At 32.6% G+C, this 21,858-nt stretch overlaps 1 protein-coding gene across 3 annotated transcripts in view; it reads left to right on the top strand.

The window, feature by feature from the left end:
• The window catches only part of pnt (ETS transcription factor pointed), a 667,160-nt gene that overhangs the window by 524,358 nt on the left and 120,944 nt on the right, over nucleotides 1–21,858 (top strand). For all 3 annotated transcript variants that reach the window (XM_072531991.1, XM_072531994.1, XM_072531993.1), the window contains one exon: nucleotides 5,723–5,911. In XM_072531991.1, coding sequence (XP_072388092.1) covers nucleotides 5,723–5,911 — 189 coding nt within the window. The remainder of the gene's footprint in view (nucleotides 1–5,722; nucleotides 5,912–21,858) is intronic.

Genomic DNA, 21,858 nt, shown 5'->3' with positions numbered 1-21,858 from the left:
TAGTATATCTTTTACAATTTTCTCTTATCTTTGCTAGAGTCTTTATTTTTATTGCAAACACTGGTAAGTTGTGTTTATGTTTCGTCTTCTTCCCTTTCCAGTTCTTTTAAATTTTCATTGTATGTTCCCCATCTCTCAATTATTTTTTGTATCCCTCTAATTAAATTTCCATGCTTATTTTTGATAAATAGTGTTTACTGTTAACTCAGGTCAATAATAGCATCTTTCGTGATAAGTATTGAGCAAACTAATGTTGATTAACTATATAAGAATTATAAGCTAAGCACTGTCCATCACGGCATACGTAACACATTAAGTAAATATGCAGCCGCAACAAAACATGTTATTTTCGTCTTCGTCGAAGCAAATAACTTTTGAAATAATAATATTGCTGCATATCAAGGTAATATGCGACAATATTGTTGGTAATTTATGTTTAGTTGATTGATACAACATCGATAAGTATAAGTTTCGTATTTTTATGCAATCTACAATAGTATGATTACTTAATGATACCATTAATATATTTGGACAGGATACTGTTAACGAAATTTCTTTTGAAACACGTAATATCTAAATCATAGGTTAAAGTTGAGGATGAAAATCTATAGATATATGTAATAAAAACTGTTGTTGTTAAAACTGCACAGTATTTCAGTAAATTTAAACTAAAATTGATGTTATTTCACTTATATATCATAATTTTAGATGAGCGTTTTCTTTACTTTATGCAAGGTATAGTTTTCAAATCGAGTGGCGAGCCCTTTCACGAAATAGTTAATCGTTCAGACAATAGAATATCTATGATCCATGCAGTGGCGTTGCAATATTAAACAAATTAATTTATTTGAAATCACACTAATTACAAAATTATAACTCACTTGAATAATAAATGGAGTTTGATTGTACACAGATTGTTTTATAGATACCAAACTTTTTGTTTGTTATATATAATACCATCTTTAATAATTGATACTCTATAAAGTTTGGTAAATGTTAATTTCTAATTTAGTATCAGTAACCTTAAAACAAAATGACATATTTGTATAAAACGTAGAATAGCAATGACTAAAACTACTTTTATGAAAATGAAGTCATTTCTTTGCAATAATCATCTCAGTTTAGAACTAAGACAAAGAATGGTTAAGTGCTATGTTTGGTCCGTACTTTTGTATAGTGCAGAAGTGTGGACGCTAAAAGTATCGATCATGAACAAAATTGAAGCATTGGAAATGTGGGTTCATAGACGAATGCTGAAGACACCTTGGACAGCAAGGAAAATTAATGAAGAAGTACTATGGAGCGCCAACAAAGATAGAGAACTGCCAAAGACTGTTAAACATCGAAAAATGTCTTATCTGGGACATTTGTAAGGGGAAGTCGACATTAAATATTGCAACTGATCCTTAAAATCAAAGTAGAGGGCCGTAGAGGTGTAGGAAGAAAACAAGTCAACAAAGTCAACAGACTTGAAGAGGTGTACGACTGGACTGGAAGTGTGAGTTCTCTCTACAGAATTGTAAAAGATTTGGGATTTAAATGAAAGAAAACGAAAGATAATCGACGTTTATTAATTGAACGGAATTATATTAAATATTTGGACAAAATTAAATATTGCAGAAGCCAAGGTAAGTCAATTGTATATGTTAATGAAACCTATGTACATGCAGGACGCACTACGCCAAATAGCTGAACAGATTACGGTAACAAAGGATTGTTCAAAAACATTTCAAAAGGAAATAGGTTGGTTATCGTACATGGTGGTGGTGGGGAGATGGGTTTCATACAGAATTTTTGATTCTGAAATCCCTTTTGATTTTCAAGTCAGGAGCTAAGACAGGAGATTATCATGATAATATGAATTTAGAAAATTATAAAAAGTGGATGAAAGAACAGTTAATCCCCAATTTGCCTGTTGGATCTTGGTTAAAAAACATTCTGAATGGACTCAGATATCAAATGCAGGACAATTATTCCATATTGCAGAAGATTGAGAAGCCTTCGCAATGGTGATCGCCAACGTCGGATAATTCTGATATGGCACGCGAAGAAGAAGAACCTTAAAACCGTAATTATAAAGTCATTATTAATGACTCCTTAACGACTCGTTAAGGACATACAAAGAACTGATAATAATTATTTCCGAGAATTTCTAGTCACTGGATTTCAAACGAGTTCGTAGTTGAGTCTCTTTATCCTGTCGAGTCTTAACAAGAAAGGTGCTACCACGCGTATTAGAATTATTTTGTAGAATGGGGATGTTTAAGTGTAGTACGAGTAAACAAATCAGATTGACACCAGAATCCAAAGGAATAGTTTACAATGTATTTAAATATATGCAAATACTATTTCCTGAAGATAATCGAACCAGTATTAAACAACGTGTGAGTGAAGCTACTGGAGTATCTTTACGTACAGTAGAAAGGATCATTCAACAAGCGAGTATGTTAACAAAAGCAGAGTCAAATAATACACTAAATTTTCCGGCAACACCGGTTAAAAGGAAAGCAACCGTGACAGACTTGAGGGAGTATGACAAATAGTTCATTAGAAATACCATTCATCGTTTTCATGAGACTGAACGTTGTCGTGTATCAATGAAGCTCTTGCAGAAAAGGTTTGAAGAGGTGTACGAGTGGACTGGAAGTATGAGTTCTCTCTACAGAATTGTAAAAGATTTGGGATTTAAATGAAAGAAAACAAAAGATAATTGACGTTTATTAATTAAACGGAATGATATTCGTGTTCTACGCATTAATATTTGGACAAAATTAAATATTGCAGAAGCGAAGGTAAGTCAATTGTATATGTTGATGAAACCTATGTACATGCAGGACACACTACGCCAAATAGCTGGACAGATGACGGTGACAAAGGATTGTTCAAAAACATTTCAAAAGGAATTAGGTTGGTTATCGTACATGGTAGTGGGGAGATGGGTTTCATACAGAATTTTTGATTTTGAAATCCCTTTTGATTTTTAAGTCAGGAGCTAACACAGAAGATTATCATGATAATATGAATTCAGAAAATTATGAAAAATGGATGAAAGAACAGTTAATCCTAAATTTACCTGTTGGATCTGTTGTTGTTACTATTTAAAAAAAATGGATATGATATCATGATGTACCTATGTATCCTAAGTGAATATAAGTTTTCCAAACTATCCTGTATTATACTATAATATAAATAATAAAGGTTTTCAAGTTAAAACAATCTTTGTAATTAATATTTATTAATACTGTAATCTGTAATACGTATCTATGGTTTCACATAGAGACAATATATGTATGTGATATATTATAAAAATATGTATTAAAATGTAGTACAATATTGTCAAAAATATAATCTATCCTCTTTAGTTACATTTATCACTGAGTAAATTGTAATAAATTAACTGAATATTGCAATATAATATATCCGACCAAGTTGAATTTTAAAATTGTTTACGAGAAATTTGGATCAAATATGGAAGAAAAAAGTCTAGCTAGAGAATGGTCAGATGCAATAATTGTTCAGTGCACAGGAAGGGAAATACAAGACTATAATAACTATAGAGACATATCTCTATTATGTGTAGCAGCCAACCAAAAAACATTTAAAAAATACTGTCTAAGATGGAGTAGAATGCAAATAATAAATGCAGAAATTTGTATATTTGCAGATAATATAGTATTATGCTCCGAAACAGTAGGAACACCGAAGCACACTTTAGAAAAATGGGACTCAGAAGCAAAAACACACACCCTTAATGTAAATAAAGAGAAGACACAGATAATGAAAATAACAAGGAAAAAATACATGAAAGACCTAATGGGAAGCGTTGATAGATCAACCAAAAATAAACCAGACAATCACATACAAATACCTCTTCTTCCTCTTCTTCTGCTTTTTTTTGTGTAGACATTTCTCTGTCTGTTTTTCAATGTGTCAGTAAGTTATCGTTTTCGTGGCCTTCTTACTGATCGTCTTCCTATTGGGGAACTGTCCCTTACCGTCTTTACTACTATATTTGTTGTTGTTTTTAGGCTTATATGATCGTTCCACTCTACTTTTCTATTTTTTCCCAGTCCATGATGTTCTCCATCTTGCATCTACATCGTATATCTGTGCTTCTAGCTCTGTCCCATACTGCCTTACCATCAATTCTTCTAAGAGTTTTCATCTCTACTGTTTCTAACATTCTTTTTATCCTCTCTATGTCAGATCGTGTTTCTACCGCGTATGTCAATTTTTATTTCTCCATATTGTTTCATTCAAGCAACCTGCGGCTCTGTTTACTCTATTTCACTTTATCTTCCGCTTCAGTTTCGAGCTTTCCGTAGCTAGATAATGTGATGCCTAGATATTTAAACTCCATCACTTGTTCTATTCATTTCATTCCTGTTTGTATTGTAACTCTGCTCTATTCACTTGATCTTCCACTTCTGGTTCGACCTGTCCGTAGCTAGATAGAGTGATGTCTAGATATTTAAACTCCATGACTTGTTCTATTATCTGACCTTCCAGCTCCAATTTACATCTTAGTAAATTTGCTGTTATAACCATGCATTTTGTCTTTTTTGGGGAAATTAACATGTTCAATTTATAGGTGTATTAAATTGGTGCAGCATACGTTGTAGATCATCTTCACTTTGGTGGGGTAGTATTACGCAATATTTATTTCTTCGTTTGTCGCCACTTGGTGGCGAAATGGATTCATTATCGTCACCTTTAGCAAATAGGAATCAAAAATAGTCCTTCCATGTTTCCTTCTCAATGAGTTTCTACCTTTTCATTATTTGCTTCGTTTTTATTAACAAAATCTATCATAGATCTTTGTCTACGGGTGTTAATAAGTGTTAAATACCTGGGAATAGTAATAGTTAACAGAGGAAGCATCGAAGACAATCTCATCAACAGACTAGGGGGCACAGAAAAACTATTCCAGACACTAAACAGAGGATTCCTCGGCAACAAAGAAATATTAAGAAAAACGAAGATGACAATATATTAAATAATATATGGACCAATATTGACACACGGATTGACATACGGAGTAGAAAACCGGATTTTAAACAGAAGACACCAGAGTAGGATACAAGCAGGAGAGATGGAATACCTCAGAATTACGATAGGGACAAGAAGGACAGACAGACTCAGAAATGAAGAAATAAGACAGAGACTTAAAATTACTTCGTTGCTTGACACAATAAAGGAAAAAAAATTAGCGAGGTTTAGTCATATAAAACAGGTGGACAGTAATAAACAAGTGAAAACAATGTGGAAAGCTAAACCACTAGCTGATTTTGCAAAGTAAGAGTAAATCTTTGCAAAAAGTAACACAACTGGCACAGAACAGAAAGAAAATGAAGAAAATTCATCAAAAGCTAGATATTCGAACGATTATGTATTTATATAGTACGAGAAATTTGGTATCATTTATTGTACTTATCTACAGCACACTAAATCTAAATAAATTTCGGTATCGAACAAAAATCTTTTCCAAGTGTCAGTAGAAATGGGAATCTCATTCACATTGAATTGGTTACATTGGGTATTGGCACAGAAATGCCTCAGACAAAAAGCTAGACGATGCTTTTATATATTAATGTAATTACGAAAGGATCGTGATAAAAGTTAATATAAAGAAAAATGAACATACAAATAATTTGTAATCATGTAAATTTATTTTATCTATCTAAAACTTGTGACCAGCTAACAACATTTTTTTTATTTTCAGATGTTGAAAAAGAACGAGCTCTCAATAGCCTCTATGAACCGATTTGTGTTCCAGAACTGACGTATATTGATTACACTCAATCTCCGACTGCCCTATCTGCGACAGAAGATAGAAAACCAATTACTGTAAATCCTCCTCCACCTCAGAACAATAACACACCTCCGAACAATAACAATTTCTTACATGAAGGTAAGTACTTAATGTCAATTTTACTTTACGCTACAGCACATTACATTAAAACTATTCTAAAAATTATCAAATTCATTATGAACACAAAGTATTGTGACAATAATTTGTCCGTTTTGTTTTTTTTAGGAAAACATTATCGATTTATTTATCGCTCAACGGCTCCTTGTGTTGTATAAACGATTCCTCAGTAGGAGTTCACGTTATCCTAACACATCGGATACTCTTTTCTGTGTAATCCTGCTTCATGTGTTTTATGGTCTGTTAATTCTTCTTTTGCCTACGATATTAGACTTGCCCCGTAATCTTGATATTCAATTGTCGGGGGGTATAGGTCAATTCCTTTTCCCTATTTTAATTCTGTTTTCGTTACTGTTGTCTCCACAAAGCATCATTTTTGAATGTATTTGCATAGAGAATGCTACCTACGCATTATTCGACAACATTTTGATTATGAACTCTTCAACATGAATAAAGGTTTCGCTTCGTACAGTTTTGATATTTCTCAGAATGTTTATTTAGCTCTTTCTTTATCCATTTCCTCGATTGCTTTAATTTGTGTTACAGCTACAGTTTATTGCTGTTTGCTGTTCCATGATGGATGATAACACTGGTCAACAAAAATCAACTTTTTTGTGACATGGATAGAACATGGTGTTCATTATGTATAATATAACTAGAGAGCCGAAAATAAACTTGAATTTTTTCTATCACCTGCACTTTATTTGCTACGAAGAACTGTGCATTATAGGGGAATATATCAATTTTACTATGTTCTTCGCGGTGGCCTTGGCTTCAAATACTGTGGTAGATGTTTTACGGCGATACTTATTCGCTGAAGCATCACAGATTAATGTCCAGCAGATTAGGACTTCATTTGCCTTGGTAACGCTTTTCCATGTCTACACCTTCTTGGTGGAACCGTTCTCCATGTTCATCTCTTAAGCACCCAAATTTTCTGGAAAGAAATTTAGATGAGCATCCAGGAGGTAAATTTTTAGAGACATGTTACATCCTATTTCTCTGTAGGTAGTAAATAATTCAGCGATAAGATATTATTTGTAATTGTCAGTCTTGACATTACGAAGAAAGTGGGACACAACTATTTTAGGAGCTCTCTCTTAAATTATTAAATTCATCCTCTGAAATTAGATGAGGTTTTGAGGAACATTCTGGTTCTTGAAATAGTGGATCCTTGTCTATTTCCTCTTCTAATTGTATATCACCAGATGGAACCTCGAAACTCTTAAGTTCTTCTTCGTCCATATTCAAAGTCTTTGGTGGTTTTGAGATGGAAAGATGTTTGCTATGTTCGACGGGACGGAATAGCTGATGGTAAATAGGGATACTGCATAGTATTCTTAGAGTTCGGTACTATGCTCTAAATCTTGAGACAAAAGTAACAATCTATAACATGGGCCGTCGGTTCTCTCAATATCATTGGTACTGCAAAGCGCATTTGACGTTTTGTGGCTTTTAACTAAGCTGTTAATAATGTTACAAAGTCTTACGAAATATATGATGGACCCATGACTTTTCTGGATGCCCTACCATATATAATAGGAAATGTACCGATAACTTTATACGCCGATAAATACCTACTTATGTATAAAATCGGATGAACTGTGTACATCTTGCATATAATAGAAATAAACATATTGAACTTGTCTTAAATTGAGATATTTGTCCTGCGAAGATAATGTACACAGTGGCGGCGCGGACCAATATTGATATCTCACTTATCTACCCATTTTCAAGATTGGTGGGTGATACACACATTTTGTTTTTAATTTTGATTTTAAAATGCCGAAACATATTGGAAATACCAAAAAATCTCCATGTCACAAAATACGTGTTGCCCAGTGTAATTTTCGTCTTTTTGCGTTGACGTATAGACTCATCTGTTTGCAGTTTTATACAGCTTTTAATAACCTAATATCTAAATAATAGGTAGCAAATTACACATTTAAAGTAGAAACTGTTTTTTTACTACTGTAGAAGAAGGGAAAAGAACTGAATTAATAAACTTCACGGTCAATTAAGATGACTATGTTCTTGCCTATTGGAAAATTTTTATTTTAAAAATAAATTATTACATTGCCAATTTTTATGGGAAATTTGAAATCGTAAACATATAAAAAGAGATATACGTCGCAGCCTGAATAATTTTATCGGGTTTTCAGTATAGATCTCTTACTTTGGAATGTTTTATATCTTTTTGTAAAGTGCATTTATCTTTCGGGAAAACGCTTTTCTTTTTCATGCTTTTTTATATATCTTTATCTTTCTGAAAAATTGTTTTTTTCATGCTACTAATAAATCAGGATAGCTCCTATTGTCAACGGTAAAGACGAGGAGGTTGAGTTTTTCTGATCAGCAGAGTTAGAGACTTCTAAATGTGATATTCCCGTTTAATTAAACCTATTGGAAAAGATGACAATTGGCAAGGCGCGAAATTCTGCTTTTATTGATTTCGTATCTCAGTATTAACCTTCTGCCTAGTTTCCTTCAATCATATCAATATCAACTTGATTTTTTACCAAATCAACAGTACCGGGTAAATAATCAAATAGAACCCTTTTTTAAGCTTGACAATGGCAATGTGTTTACAATGTTAACAAACCTAAGCTCATCTTTAATGATTAATAATTGTCGTAATCATCATTCTCTTTCATCATTATCTGTGTATTTATCCCCATGCGGGGTCGGCTTCTCCAATTACGAATACTATATTATCACTGTTTGTTTCTTCATTCCTGTTTCTTGTTTCTTTATTCCTTTATTTTTCCATCAGCTGTCTTATAATCAAAATTGCATCTTTTGTTAATCTGCGTTACATAATACCAAATAGATTTTTCAATATTTCGGTTTCTTCACTTATTCATCTATTAATTACTCTCTTCCATTTTCCTCTATTCCTTTATCCCTAATGTAAGGACTTTGCCATTGCCTTGTATGCCAATGTTTCGTTGCCCATATACCGCCACTAGGAAGTATGTACTTTATATTGGATACTAATAATCATCGTAATCGTTCTTCTAAATAAGTGAAACAAGACTCCTAAATTTAATTTCGTTGTTTGAGCACCATCTAAAGACAAAGTATATATTAATCTTCCATGATTTACCTAAACTATTAATTTGTTAGCACACACAATATTTTATTCTCCATTTTGTCACGCTTTTAACCAACCAACCAACGATTTGAATTTCATAAATATCGCAAAAGTGCACGAAACAAAAGATGTATATCTCTTCCATCATCATATATATGTATATACGAAGTTATTAAACGAAATTTTGCAATTAAAAATTGTCGGTTACGGCTTGCCGATTCCGAAAGTTTTGCCGTTACTTAATCCAGGTTAATATGTTAGTACTTTACTTAAACGTGTATTTGTCTGGCTTTGGTAATGAATAATGGAGTGCAGTCAACCATTTTCCGTGTTTTTTGGAGATTTTGAAATACGATTCTCATGTGGAGAATTTATAATGACGGACAGCAACTTTAAATAAGGATTCTGAAGTTATAATTACTGCTTTTTTTATTTTCTGTTTTATAATTAAGTTAGATATATAAATAAATAAAGATGTACTGTATTGTGGTAACGTAAGAATCAAGCTTTTAAGTTCAATAGGTCTAATTATTGAGGTAGAGTCGTTCACGGTTATATTATTTTTTATTAAGTAAAATTTTATTAAACTGAGTTTCTACCTTACTCCAAATTTTAATATTTAGTCCAACTTTGTCTTTCTTTATATTTCTCGAAAGATATCAAAAAAAGTTGCGGGATAGAATAAAAAAATAGAATTAAGAAATTAGAACGAAAAAATGTGCGATAGAATATATAGAAACTAGTGGATCAAACACAGGAATGAGACATGATGGAATCAATATATAGAAAGAAAGAGACCAGATCTACGAGAATAACAAACAACTGAGCCGCATTTTTTTACTCGATTTCTGCGCTGAGCTTTGCATCAGCTTTATGATATTTATTGAACTGAGCAAATTGCGTTTAAATTAATCGCATTCAGAGACATGCACTGCTTAAGCATCTTCCACTAAGTCTTATTTGCTCGACCTCTGTTATTGCTTTTAGGAATCTGCAACTCAGCAATTCTTCATATTGGGTGATTACCATTTTTACGATGAACATCTTAATCTATGCTTCTCCAGTCTGGCATCATTTAGTGCCACTCACTCCTACACTTCCTCTAATACATCCATTCTTAGTTTTATCCTTTTTGTCACTGCACTTATCTATCTAAGCAAGTTGGTCAAATCATTCAGTTGAATAAATTATAGCTGGTTTGATGGTAGTTTTATAGAATTTCCCCATTTAGTTCTATCAGAAACTTCTGTTAACACAAGATACCACTGGACTCCTTCTAACCTCATCATCTAACACTTCAACAGACGTTCCCAACTATTTCCCCATTACTCTGTAAAACCAATCCTAGATAGTTAAAACTATTACTTTTTACAGTCATTCCAATATGCAAAGTTATCTTTTTATTTGTAGTAGTTACTCCATTTAAATTCTTTTTCTTTATGTACCATGTCCTTTCAGAAAGTTTGTTACCATCATACCTATCTTAATTTTATTCACTGCAACCATAAAATAGCATGCTTTTATCAATACCATACCAATCTCGCAAGTTCTTCAACCATGAAGTCTTTCTACTGCTATTTTCCCTTGCATAATATTTTGTAGCAGACCTCTCATTACATGTCCAAAGTAATCCATCTTTATCTTCTTCTATCTTCCAGATATCTATCTCTCGCAGGGGCGACAAAAGGCATCCCTGCCGTACTCCTGTTTTAATATTAAGAGTCTGTGATTCCCAAACCATCGACTGAAACTGATGTTGTTTGATTCCAATATAAATTTGCAATTATGCGAATGTTTCTACCATCCAAACCTACGTCTCTTAGAACTTAGAGATATATAAGTATGTAGAGTGATTAACACGATTAAATGCCTTTTCTTCTTCTTATTGCGCCGTTTCCTTTCGAAGGTTAGCGATCCAAATGGCAATTGTAGGTTTGGAAACTGCTGCACGAAAGCTTTCTGTGGATGAGCGGTCAAACCATCTCCTCAGCTCTTTTAGCCACGAGTTCTGGCGTCTTCCAACTGATCTTTTGTCTTGCACTTTACCTTCCAATTTGATTTGGAGTAACTCATATCTTTCACCTCTCAACACATGATCCAAGTATTGTATTTTTCTCTCTTTGATTATACTGAGTAATTCTTTTTGTTTACTTATGTGCCGAAATACCTCACCATTTTTAACTTTTTGTATCCATGAAATTCTCAGCATCCGCTGAAGCAAAAATGCCTTTTGGAAGTCAATAAAACAACAGTACATGTCTACAGATATATCACGAAATCTTTGAGCAAGTACATTCATCTCAATGTCAAGTCGAAGATGAACGTCATGGCTTAAAACCCTGAGATAATGGTTTAATAGATCCTCTGTATCCCTTTTCCGAGCTGACGTCAACAAAATTAATGTAGCCAGTTGTGAAGCAACTGTGTGCCACATAGGTATTTCTCGGATTTATTATAGTTACGACCATGTATTACCTTTAGAATAAGTTTCAATAAATGGCTTAACAAACTAATAGTTCTATAATCAGCACATGTTTTTGCTGTTGTCTTCTTAGGTAGAGCTATGAACAATGAATTGGACATTAGGTAGGTGTCCGCTGGCATGAATGGTATTGAAAAACGAAGTTATAGCCTCTAAAAAATTGCTATCGTTTATAACCTTGTATAATGTCAGTTGGAATTTCATCAGGACCTGTCGCTTTGCCACTTTGTGATGATTGTATGGTTTGTATTACCTCAGAGCGTATTATTAGGGTTCCTTCTCAGTTAATAATATCTGGAGATGAACTCATCCTATCGTCTTGGAATAGGTTTGTAATGTAATTTTTCCATTCTTGAAGTTTGTTCTCTACTTCAAATATTACTTTAACTAATGTCTATTAGGTTAAATCTTGTGGTAGTGTTGAGCGGTTTTTATAAACTGTATAGTTTTCGGAAAATAAAGAATAATTGTATCACTTTAACTACTGTCTATTAGGTTAAATTTTATGGTAGAGTTGAGCAGTTTTTAGAAACTGTATAGTTTTCGTGATCTGTATGAGGTTGATGGCCATTTCTTAAAGAATAGGTTTTAAGTCCAGTGCTTTATACAGATTGGCGAATTGTTTGCAGTCTGTGAGGATCTGTTTCACAGTCAGGTAAATATTGCAATGGTGACAAGCTGTATAATTTCTGAGGACATCAAGAAACCATCTGTAAATTTGGTATGGTTGATTCGGGGTCTTCTAATAATCAACGCTTCTCTTCTAGTTAGGAAGTCCAGGCAGAGATCATCAATAAATGGTTGGAGTTCATGTAAAGTTGTTTTGCTCTCTTTTGCGATACGCTTTCACAAGTAGTATCCTCTACTGACTTTTTGAAAACGAGTTTGAGGTCGTTAGCTAGTTGAATTATGGTGACTCCAGTGCTATGGTTGGTTGCTTCTTAGCAAAATGATGATATGATTTTAATGATAACTATTTCTATCTTTCTTAATAAAAACAGGTTGAAAGTATTTTAATAAATAATTATATATGTTTTCTCGTTTAATTGTGATTACTTTTATTGTCATTTTTATCGAAAAACTTATTCTTTGTGAAGCTACAATCACTTAACTTATCTAAGTTACCAATATTATTGAATTTACCCCTAGAAGTTTTGATTGCGCTCTACGCAGAGGAAGAACAAACGACGCTAGAACCAGAAATACCAGAAATTACCACAAATGAAGAACTTAATATAAATGTACAGGAAGTTCGGAAAATGCTTGAAAACCCGAAGAACACAAAAGCAGCAAATAAAGACGGGATACCAAACGAATTACTGAAATATTGTGGAGCAGCAATGACAGAACAATTAAAAACATTAATTAATAAAATTATAAAACATAATAAAATACCGGAAGAATGGAGAACGAGCGAACTAATAATTCTACTATTCAAAAAAGGAGATAAAAAACAGCCAGACAACTACAGCTATGCTAACAACTAAAATTTTACAAGCGCTAATAAATCAGAGGATAAGTTTAGCAGATGAACAACAGGGTTTTCGTAATGGAAGATCGTGCACATATGCATTTCGTTATAAAACAAATTACTGAGAAATCACTAGAGTATAATAGACCAGCATTTCTGTCTAATAATTGACCTAACGAAAGCGTTTGACCGAGTAAGATTCAAAGATCTATCTTATGTATAATAGAGAAGTTTCCCTAAATATTGTAAAAACTATCGAAAACATCTACCAAAACAACAAAACCTATAGAAATAGGCAGCGGAATAAGACAAGGGGATTCATTGAACCCCATGCTCTTTAATTTGATCATGGATGAAATCCTCAAAAGCTTTAACAAAGGAAGAAGATATAGAATTGGAAACAAAGAAGTAATAATACTCTGTTATACCAGTATAACCAGATGTAAAATACAAATAGATATCATCACTATTGAACAAGTAATGGAAATAAAATACCTCGGAATTATACTGTCTAGTTATGCAGACCTGGTCAAAGAAGTGGGAGATCAAGTACAAAAAGCAAATAGACTGACAGGATGCATCCATAACACTATATGGCGAAACAGACACATTAAACTGAGATGAAGTCAAGAATTAATAAACCCAGTGTAAAACCAATAATGACATATGTCTCAGGAATAAGACCCTACACAGCTACAACGCAAAGGCTACTGGAAACAGCAGAGATGAGAGTACTGAAAAAAATTACAGGAAATACGCTGAGAGATTGAAAGAGAAGGGAAGACATTTTAAGAAAATTTAACGTACAGTGTATAAATGAATAGACACAAAATAGAAAAAAAGAATGGAATAACCACATAAGTAGAATGGAAGAGACCCGTGTCGTCAAAATAGCAAGAGATAAGTCACCAATCGGCAGAAGAAGTATCGGACGACCGCTCAAAAGATGGAGTGACAACCTTCCATAGAGGTATTAATCCACCAATGAACAAGCCGAATTGCTTATACAGAGGAAGAAGTTTTGATTAATATTTTTGCTTTGATTGTGATTAACATTTGCATATTTTTTTTGTGAGATTGTGATTAATTTTATTGACATCATAACAATAATCTAATCGAATTTATAGTTAATTATTGGTTTTTATTGGTAGTTGGCTTAAAATATATGCCATACTATTTTTATTAAGAAACTGAATTGCATTATAGGTTTTTTCTGTTTTTATGCGATTTCAAGGTATGTCACGCGTTGTTGGTCAGTGTTTCGTCTTTTATTGTTATGTTTTGTAAGGATTTCTGTAATTATTAGTGAATATATAATTGCGTTCCCCATTTGAATTACAAATTCACTAGACAATCAAACCGAATGCAATGATTTTATTTTGTTTGTCCAATTAAGGAACAAGTTTTTGTTATTTTTGCTAGACGACAATAAAGGCATAAGGCAATTCGGTTATAAGCTTCTATGTCATATTGACATAATATTTATTACCTGTCTTATTAATTTATAATATTATACACTTCTAAGGTATATTAGGTAGAGTCCGCTCGGAAATATATATTATCTTTACTTATTGATTTTTAAGGAACACGATATAATTTAAATGCTTAACAAAATGGGTTTATCTTGATCGGGAATATTGTCCATCTACTGCGGTTCTAAAAGTTGCTTAGGTCTTCAATCTCTTATAAAACTTCTTAAAGAAATATAAATCATAGTATTCTCGATTGCTATTTGATTGGTATCTTATAATGACTACAAATTTTTACAGTAATAATCGTAGATTATTCTTAATTATGCTTGAGTTTTAAATATTTATTTTGAAATATTGTAAATAATGGTCTTAAAACGCCGGTTTATTGCCCATAAAGAGCACCACTCACTTTTTGTTCACCCCGATTTGGAATTCAACTTTCAAAATCGTTTATTTATTTAGTTTTTTCCAATATAAATATACCTAAATTGTTAAATCTCGTCATTTCCCATCTGCTGCTGGTGAAGATGTAACATAACTTCTGTTCGTCGAAAGTCCCCTTTTTAATTGAGTAATGTATATTATCATCATCATTGGCTCTACAATTGTGGATCTTGGCCTGCTCGCAGAGAAGTCGCTAATCCCATCCTAGCAACTTACCTCCATCTTCTGATCCTTTGAATCTTGTTGATGATTTGAAAGAAAATATATTTTAATTGCTATATTTTTGTATTTATCATTTCTTCGTCGGTCAGATATCTTATTGTCACTAATTACATGGCCTTAATTTCAATTTCGACCGGTGCTCTGAATATTTTCGATGCCAATAAACCAATTAGATAATCCGATTGACAGCCGTAGCAACTTGTCTTGTGGACTGTCTTTGACTGAATTTGAGGCTGAATCATATTTTGCAGTAAACCAGTATTTTCCATCTTTGAATTTAAAGATTTTTTTATTGTCGAAATTGGACACAATTTGTCGAAATTGGACACAATTACGTACCGACATAATATTTATAACATTTAATTTTTATATTCAGTATGATTACAGATGAATTGGATTAAATAAACATTAATTTTAGATTATCTGTACATAATATAAAACTTTTCTATTTTTCCTTTATTGCACACTTTTTTTATTTGGAATACAGTTAATTCGTTCCAAGGAGGACTTAGAGTAAGTTAAGATGTTTTATTCTAGTACATATACGTGAATTTGTGAATATATTTAACTATATTAAATATAAAAAAAGTTACAATGAAGTCAAAACGTCTTTTTGTAAAATGGTATATAATTTTTATTAAAATTTTAAAAAATTATCCAAAGTGGATTTATAAATTTTCAGAATGTTTATCAGTGAAAAACGTCTATAAAGTAGTTGGAACTAGCCACATAATGAGGTCATGATCATCATTCTGGCTTTACGACCCTGCATGGGTCCTAGCCTCTTCAAGAATTTCTCTCCACTCGTCTATATCCATCGCCTTCCTTCGCCCATCACGTGTTCCCATATTTCTCATTTTTCTGATGTCTTCATCGATGTTATCAAGGAACCTTGTTCTGGGTCTTCCTCTTCTTCTCTGACCAATGGGTCTATCAAGTAGCGTTTTTCTAGCTGTGCCATTTTGTTCCATCCGCATTACATGCCCTATACACCTTAGATGTCCTATCTTAATATGTTTCACGATATCTGGTTCCTGATATATTCTATAAAGTTCGAGGTTGTATCGTCTTCTTCACACTCCAGTATTATTCACTGCTTAATAGATTCGCCTTAGTACTTTTCTTTCGAAACATCCTAACATGTTTTCGTTATTTTTTGTTAGAGTCCAGGTCTCCGAACCTTTTTTAGAGTTTTATTTTTGTATTTCTCGATATAATTGTGTATTTAAGGAGGAGATTGAGCCCAAAATAGCATCTGTTGGCCGTGCAAATTCTACGGTTTATCTCTGCGGTGGTAGTATTATTTTCAGTGTTAAGGAGCGCTCTCAGGTATACAAATTCGTTCACTGCTTCGATGACGTCGTTTTCTATAACAAGTGGTCGTAGGATTTGGGGTTCCGTGCTGATTTTCATATACTTCGTTTTGTTGGTGTTTATTATTAAACCCATTTTTGTAGTTGATTCTTTTAATGCCACATACGCCTCTCGTACAGCGTTTTCCGTTCTCCCAACAATATTGTTATCATCAACATAGGCAAGGATTTGCACCGATTTATTATATATTAAACCAGTGGTTGTGATTTTTGACATACGTATTACTTTTTCCAGAGCCAGATTGAACAGTCTACAGGAGATAGGGTCTCCCTGGCGCAGTCCGTTATTTGTTTTAAAAGTTCCTCCTGAATTCGTACTCTACCTACATTCAACTTTTTCAAGAGTTAGTTTTGTTAAATTTACCAACTAATTTGGTATTTCATTGCTTTGAACATTTGTCTTCTATTCACAGAGTCGTAGGCTGCTTTTTAGTCTATAAATATGTGATGAGTATCAACATAATGAGGTCAGATGACCCCTAAATACATAATTTCAGTAATGAACATTACAATTCTTAAGACACTAGGTCGATGATAAAAGATAACATTTTTTAAAGGAACATACAATTTCCTATTTCGAAAAAGCGGACCTTACGCCCTGAGAGATAACAACCAATTCTGAGTGAGGCCTATGATATTATCTCTGGCTTTTATATGATGTTATCTCTGGTTTTTTATTAATTGTATCCCTATTGGAGTTATTACATGATCTATCATGCATGATTGAGATTAGTATTGTAGCTTTATTTTTCATCAAGTTAGTTACCATTGTGTTATTTCATGGATCAACCATGATTATAACAAATATGCGATGTCTTCAACAAAACGTGACGTGTTGTCCAACATACTAGCGAAAACTGATACTATGTTAGGCAAAGATGCATACATATTTGTCTCCTCAAATCAGGCCATTAAGAAACTACCAATAATATTAGTGGTAGATGAAGTAACGTACCTGTCGGCAGAGTTATCTATATAAAGTGTTAGGAATTGTTTATGCGGTATTATGTCAGACGGCACGTTTTCAGTTAAGGTACCCAAAAAAATAACCCTTTCATTCTAGCAGGACCCGTGCCAGTCGGAGAATTTTGATCGTTAATTTATCGAAAAGCTTATAACCATGGATGAGTAGCCCATAAGAAAACCCTTTTAAAAAATTAAACCTGAACATCATTCTACTGAAGATGAGATAAATCTTATCTAAATTGTGTGCCAGTAAATAATGTCACAATGTCTCTACTACAATGTCAAACTTTATCTATGTACCATAGATTATTACTACATTTTCGGAGATTGAAAGAAATGGCAACTGAAAAACAAGAAAAAATATTCAATTTTATCTCAAAGAATATTCATAGTCCATTTTAAAAGTGATGGATGCGACGCGAATATTCATTGATTATCTTCTGTAAATAATTATATAGGGAAGAGGCTTAAGATAGTTAGTAGGAGATGTTATTGACATTGAGCTGAAATATTCAGTATTTATATTTCTGTGTAGTCCGGAAAATTGATAGATAATTAATATGTTTCTGTGGTGTTAACTGTTTAATGTAATGGGAACTGTTTAATAACTTACACAAAACTCATTTTTTACACATTTATGGAAAAGTAGTTAAACCAAAGTTGATTTATAGTATATCTAAATGCTTGTTCAAAATAAAACACTGTGATAATTAATACATGATAAAAATTAATTTTTTTCTAAAATTATCACAAAGCTTCTTATCGAATATTTCTCTCGCCCACACTACATGCAGTGTTTTTGAAAATTAGAGATATGTAACAACTTTTATCTAGGTATGTTAACTCGAGGTTAAAATGTTGCTGTAGGATGAATACAGAACTCATTACATGGAAGTATTTTGGCTTGAAATTAAATATTGTATTTATGTGGGAATAAACCACAATTGATTGTAATAAAAATTACATTTTAAGTTTGTTTTTGACGTTTCAATTTCCACTCCGGAAATCGTTTTCAAAATAATCTAAATATGAAGATCTGATATATTGTTGATCGTCCAGGTCTGAATTCACTTTACCCAACATTTGCTCTGAGTATTAAGAAATTATGTTGAGTGAATTATTATGAGGGTACTTAAGAGAGTATAGTTATGTATGGATTTCATCCGTTCCTGATAATTTGTTTTTTAATTTTGGGACTTATTCGCTTGTTTCGCTGTAAGGTTAATAGCCCAAATACGTTCTGATTTAGTCCAAGAATCAGCACTATCTGCATGACCTTTCACTGTTCTATTCATTTCTTAAGGATACTCTTCGTACTAGCTTTCATGTTTCTCTCCTTGTTTCTACATATATTTACGAGTAAATTCTTTTAAATTCTTTTCTTGTGCCCTTGATCTTTCTGTGAAATTTTCCCGAGTCCTCCTTGTTCCTAAAGGTTTCCAACTCTTTAAACGTTTCAGTCTTCTATTTCCGTTCATTTTTCATATGAACATAGTTCTCGTCTCTTCTAAGCTCCTTATAGGATTTAACAGTTGCTCGTATTTTCCTTTGTTGCATGAACTTATATTTATGATTTTTCCTTCTAGTAACTTCGTCGCACTCAGTCGTAAGCCAACCGTTGTTTCTTTCATACTCTACTCTTCTATTCTTAGTATCTGATGGAATATCTAAGTTGGTTATTAGTTCCTTGATCTGCTACTGGTATGTTTCGGCCACTTGTTTATCTTTCAGAAGATGCATTCTGTATCACTCAAGTTTTTCGCCTATCATGTTCTTTACACGTGATAATATTCCTTGTTTTGTTTGGATTCTACTAGATAGTGGACTATTAGGTTAGGTAAGACTCTACTACCTAAGAGAATAATGTCAATTTGATTGTGTTGATGTCCGTGTCACTTTGTATATCGCTATACGGGGGAAATTATTATTTTACGATATTGTAAAGCCTAACCAGAATATTTTAAACGAAGAAGACTTTTTCAATTCCTTCCCTTATTTGAGGTTGGTTATCATCGTAGTTATTCGTATTTAGTTGGCATCTTCTCTAAAAAGGATTCTTCTTCGGGTGCAATGTGCAAATTTGCATGTTGACGATCAAATATCCAATTCTTTTCTATAGTCCTAAGACGTCTAGAACACCCTCTTCGACCTAGAAATTCGGTAGCGGCGTCTATTATTATACACCAGTGCCTTATATGTCTTAGCTAGAAATGCGTGTATCGCGAAATCTACCATGTACTCGTTTTTCCTCAATTTTTCCTTGTAATATTAGTTTTGGTATCGGGTATCGGGGTCTCCTTGACATATATCCCAGGTGAAATATGTTACGATGTTTTATCGAATTTAACAATTTTTTTACACATTTCTGCTTAAAACTTTATCATTCGATCCTATTCAAAGTTTTCACTTTACGTAACAACGTAATAACGTTTCAACTTCATACAGCACAATAGGCCTCACATAACTTTTGAGAATATGTTCTGGTACATAATGAAAAATGCCTAAAAAATACATAGAAAATTCTTTGAATTTAAAAAATGTTTTGCTATCCTTGCTTTTACTGCGTAATTATAATCCCATTTCTCATTTAATGTACCTCCGAGATAAGTAAACCTTAAGTACACCATTATGTTTGTCTTGGCAATATTAATGTGAAGCCCGAACTGTTCATCGGATTCGTTAATTTTTTCATAATTGCTAGGTCTTCAGTGTTATTAGCTGTTATAGAGTCTTCAATATTATTAGGTATTATTGTGGTATCGTCTGTTTAACGAACATTATCTTGATGTCTCATTTCCTAAAGCTAGTTGAAATATTGAATGAGATTTTATTCATTACTGTCGGACTTCACTTAATATCTCAAAAGTGTCGGTTAAAAGATCATTGTTAATACAGTTTTCTGCTGATTGGTTCTTTTATTATTCTTATATCCTTATCATCAATATTGATTTCTTATAATCGCTCTATAATTGGCTCATTATCATTGTCAAAGGCCTTTTGATAGTTATTGAAGCATATAAAAATATTAGGCCTTTGATCATAGCACTTTTGTACTAGCAACTTTATAACGAAAGTAGTGCTTCTCTAGTGCCAAGCCCTTTGGTAAATCCGAACTAATGTTATCGTGTTTTTTGTATATTTTCTAATGGATTACTCTCAGAAATTTCTTGACTAATGAAACTGATTAATTTGTTTTCTTTGGTATAGCGACCCACTTTGGGAGTTGTTTTCTTTGGTATAGCGACAAAAGTTGATTTTAACCATTCCGATGGGATTTTTGCCCAGAGTCGTATATTACATTAAAAAATAAGTAAGTTGTTAGTATCGACCTATTTTAAAATTTCTGCTTAAACTTCGTTATAACCTGGACTTTTACCGCTTTTAAATCGAATTACTCCATGCTTAACTTCACATTCAAGGATTTTTGGACCACTCATTTGTTCCTTGTTCATATATTCACTCGTTAATTATTAAAGAGGTAATAAGTTTGTTAAAAACGATATGATACCGTTTTAAACTTTATTTTTTTTTTTTGAGAACGATTTCCGGAGTGGAAATCTAAACGTCAATTTTTAGATAAAATGTACATAATACTCTTTGTTTTGGCCGCCTGCCTGAGGCGCACGAACTGCTTACATGCTATGATGGGCCTGGTGACTTATATCTTTTATTGGAGTTAAATTATTATAAAAAATTGAGGGTATATTTATTTTTTATTTTTTTTTTTAATTTCTTTTTTCTTTTTCTAAAATAACATACAGTAATCAGCATGTTATTTTTTAACTAGTAGTAGGTTTTACTAAAATTTTCTACAGCTGTGTTGTAATTGGTTTTATTTTTCGTTTAACAAAGCATTGTGGTCGAAGTTGAGTATTTTTGTTTTATTTATCAAAAACATGTGGCCACATTTAGGACTGGGAAATATCATTAATACAGAAATTGGGTAGGTACTAAATGGTATCTAAATCCTTTTTGTTACAAACTTTAAAACTATGAGTCATAATAATAAAAATATTTACAAAAATATGTTTTACCACAGACTTGATAAAAACATAGCTGTATTTGGAGATATGATAAATATATTTTATATAAGAGTGATAAAAAACTGCGTCATTTGAAATACCAGAAGAATATGTTTACATGTATATTTAAATTCATAAATAATAAAATTAATTTATTATAAACTATTCATAATCTCTTAGTTATTAGCCCAGTGTGAGAGATGTTACATATCCAAATACAAGTTATAGTAATGTTTACTCGTGTTTCGAATTTTGGGTCATGTACATTTGCTTTTGTACAAAAATTTATTTTGCAAGTCAATATCTCAAAACTTGTAAAATTGTATGTAACCCTTTCTTCCGCCCCCTTCCTTGACTATCAACTATGCTGTGGAACTTATCTG

Source organism: Diabrotica undecimpunctata, chromosome 5, assembly GCF_040954645.1.
Source record: "Diabrotica undecimpunctata isolate CICGRU chromosome 5, icDiaUnde3, whole genome shotgun sequence".
Classification (NCBI taxonomy): domain Eukaryota; kingdom Metazoa; phylum Arthropoda; class Insecta; order Coleoptera; family Chrysomelidae; genus Diabrotica; species Diabrotica undecimpunctata.
This window is presented reverse-complemented; position numbering and strand designations above follow the sequence as displayed.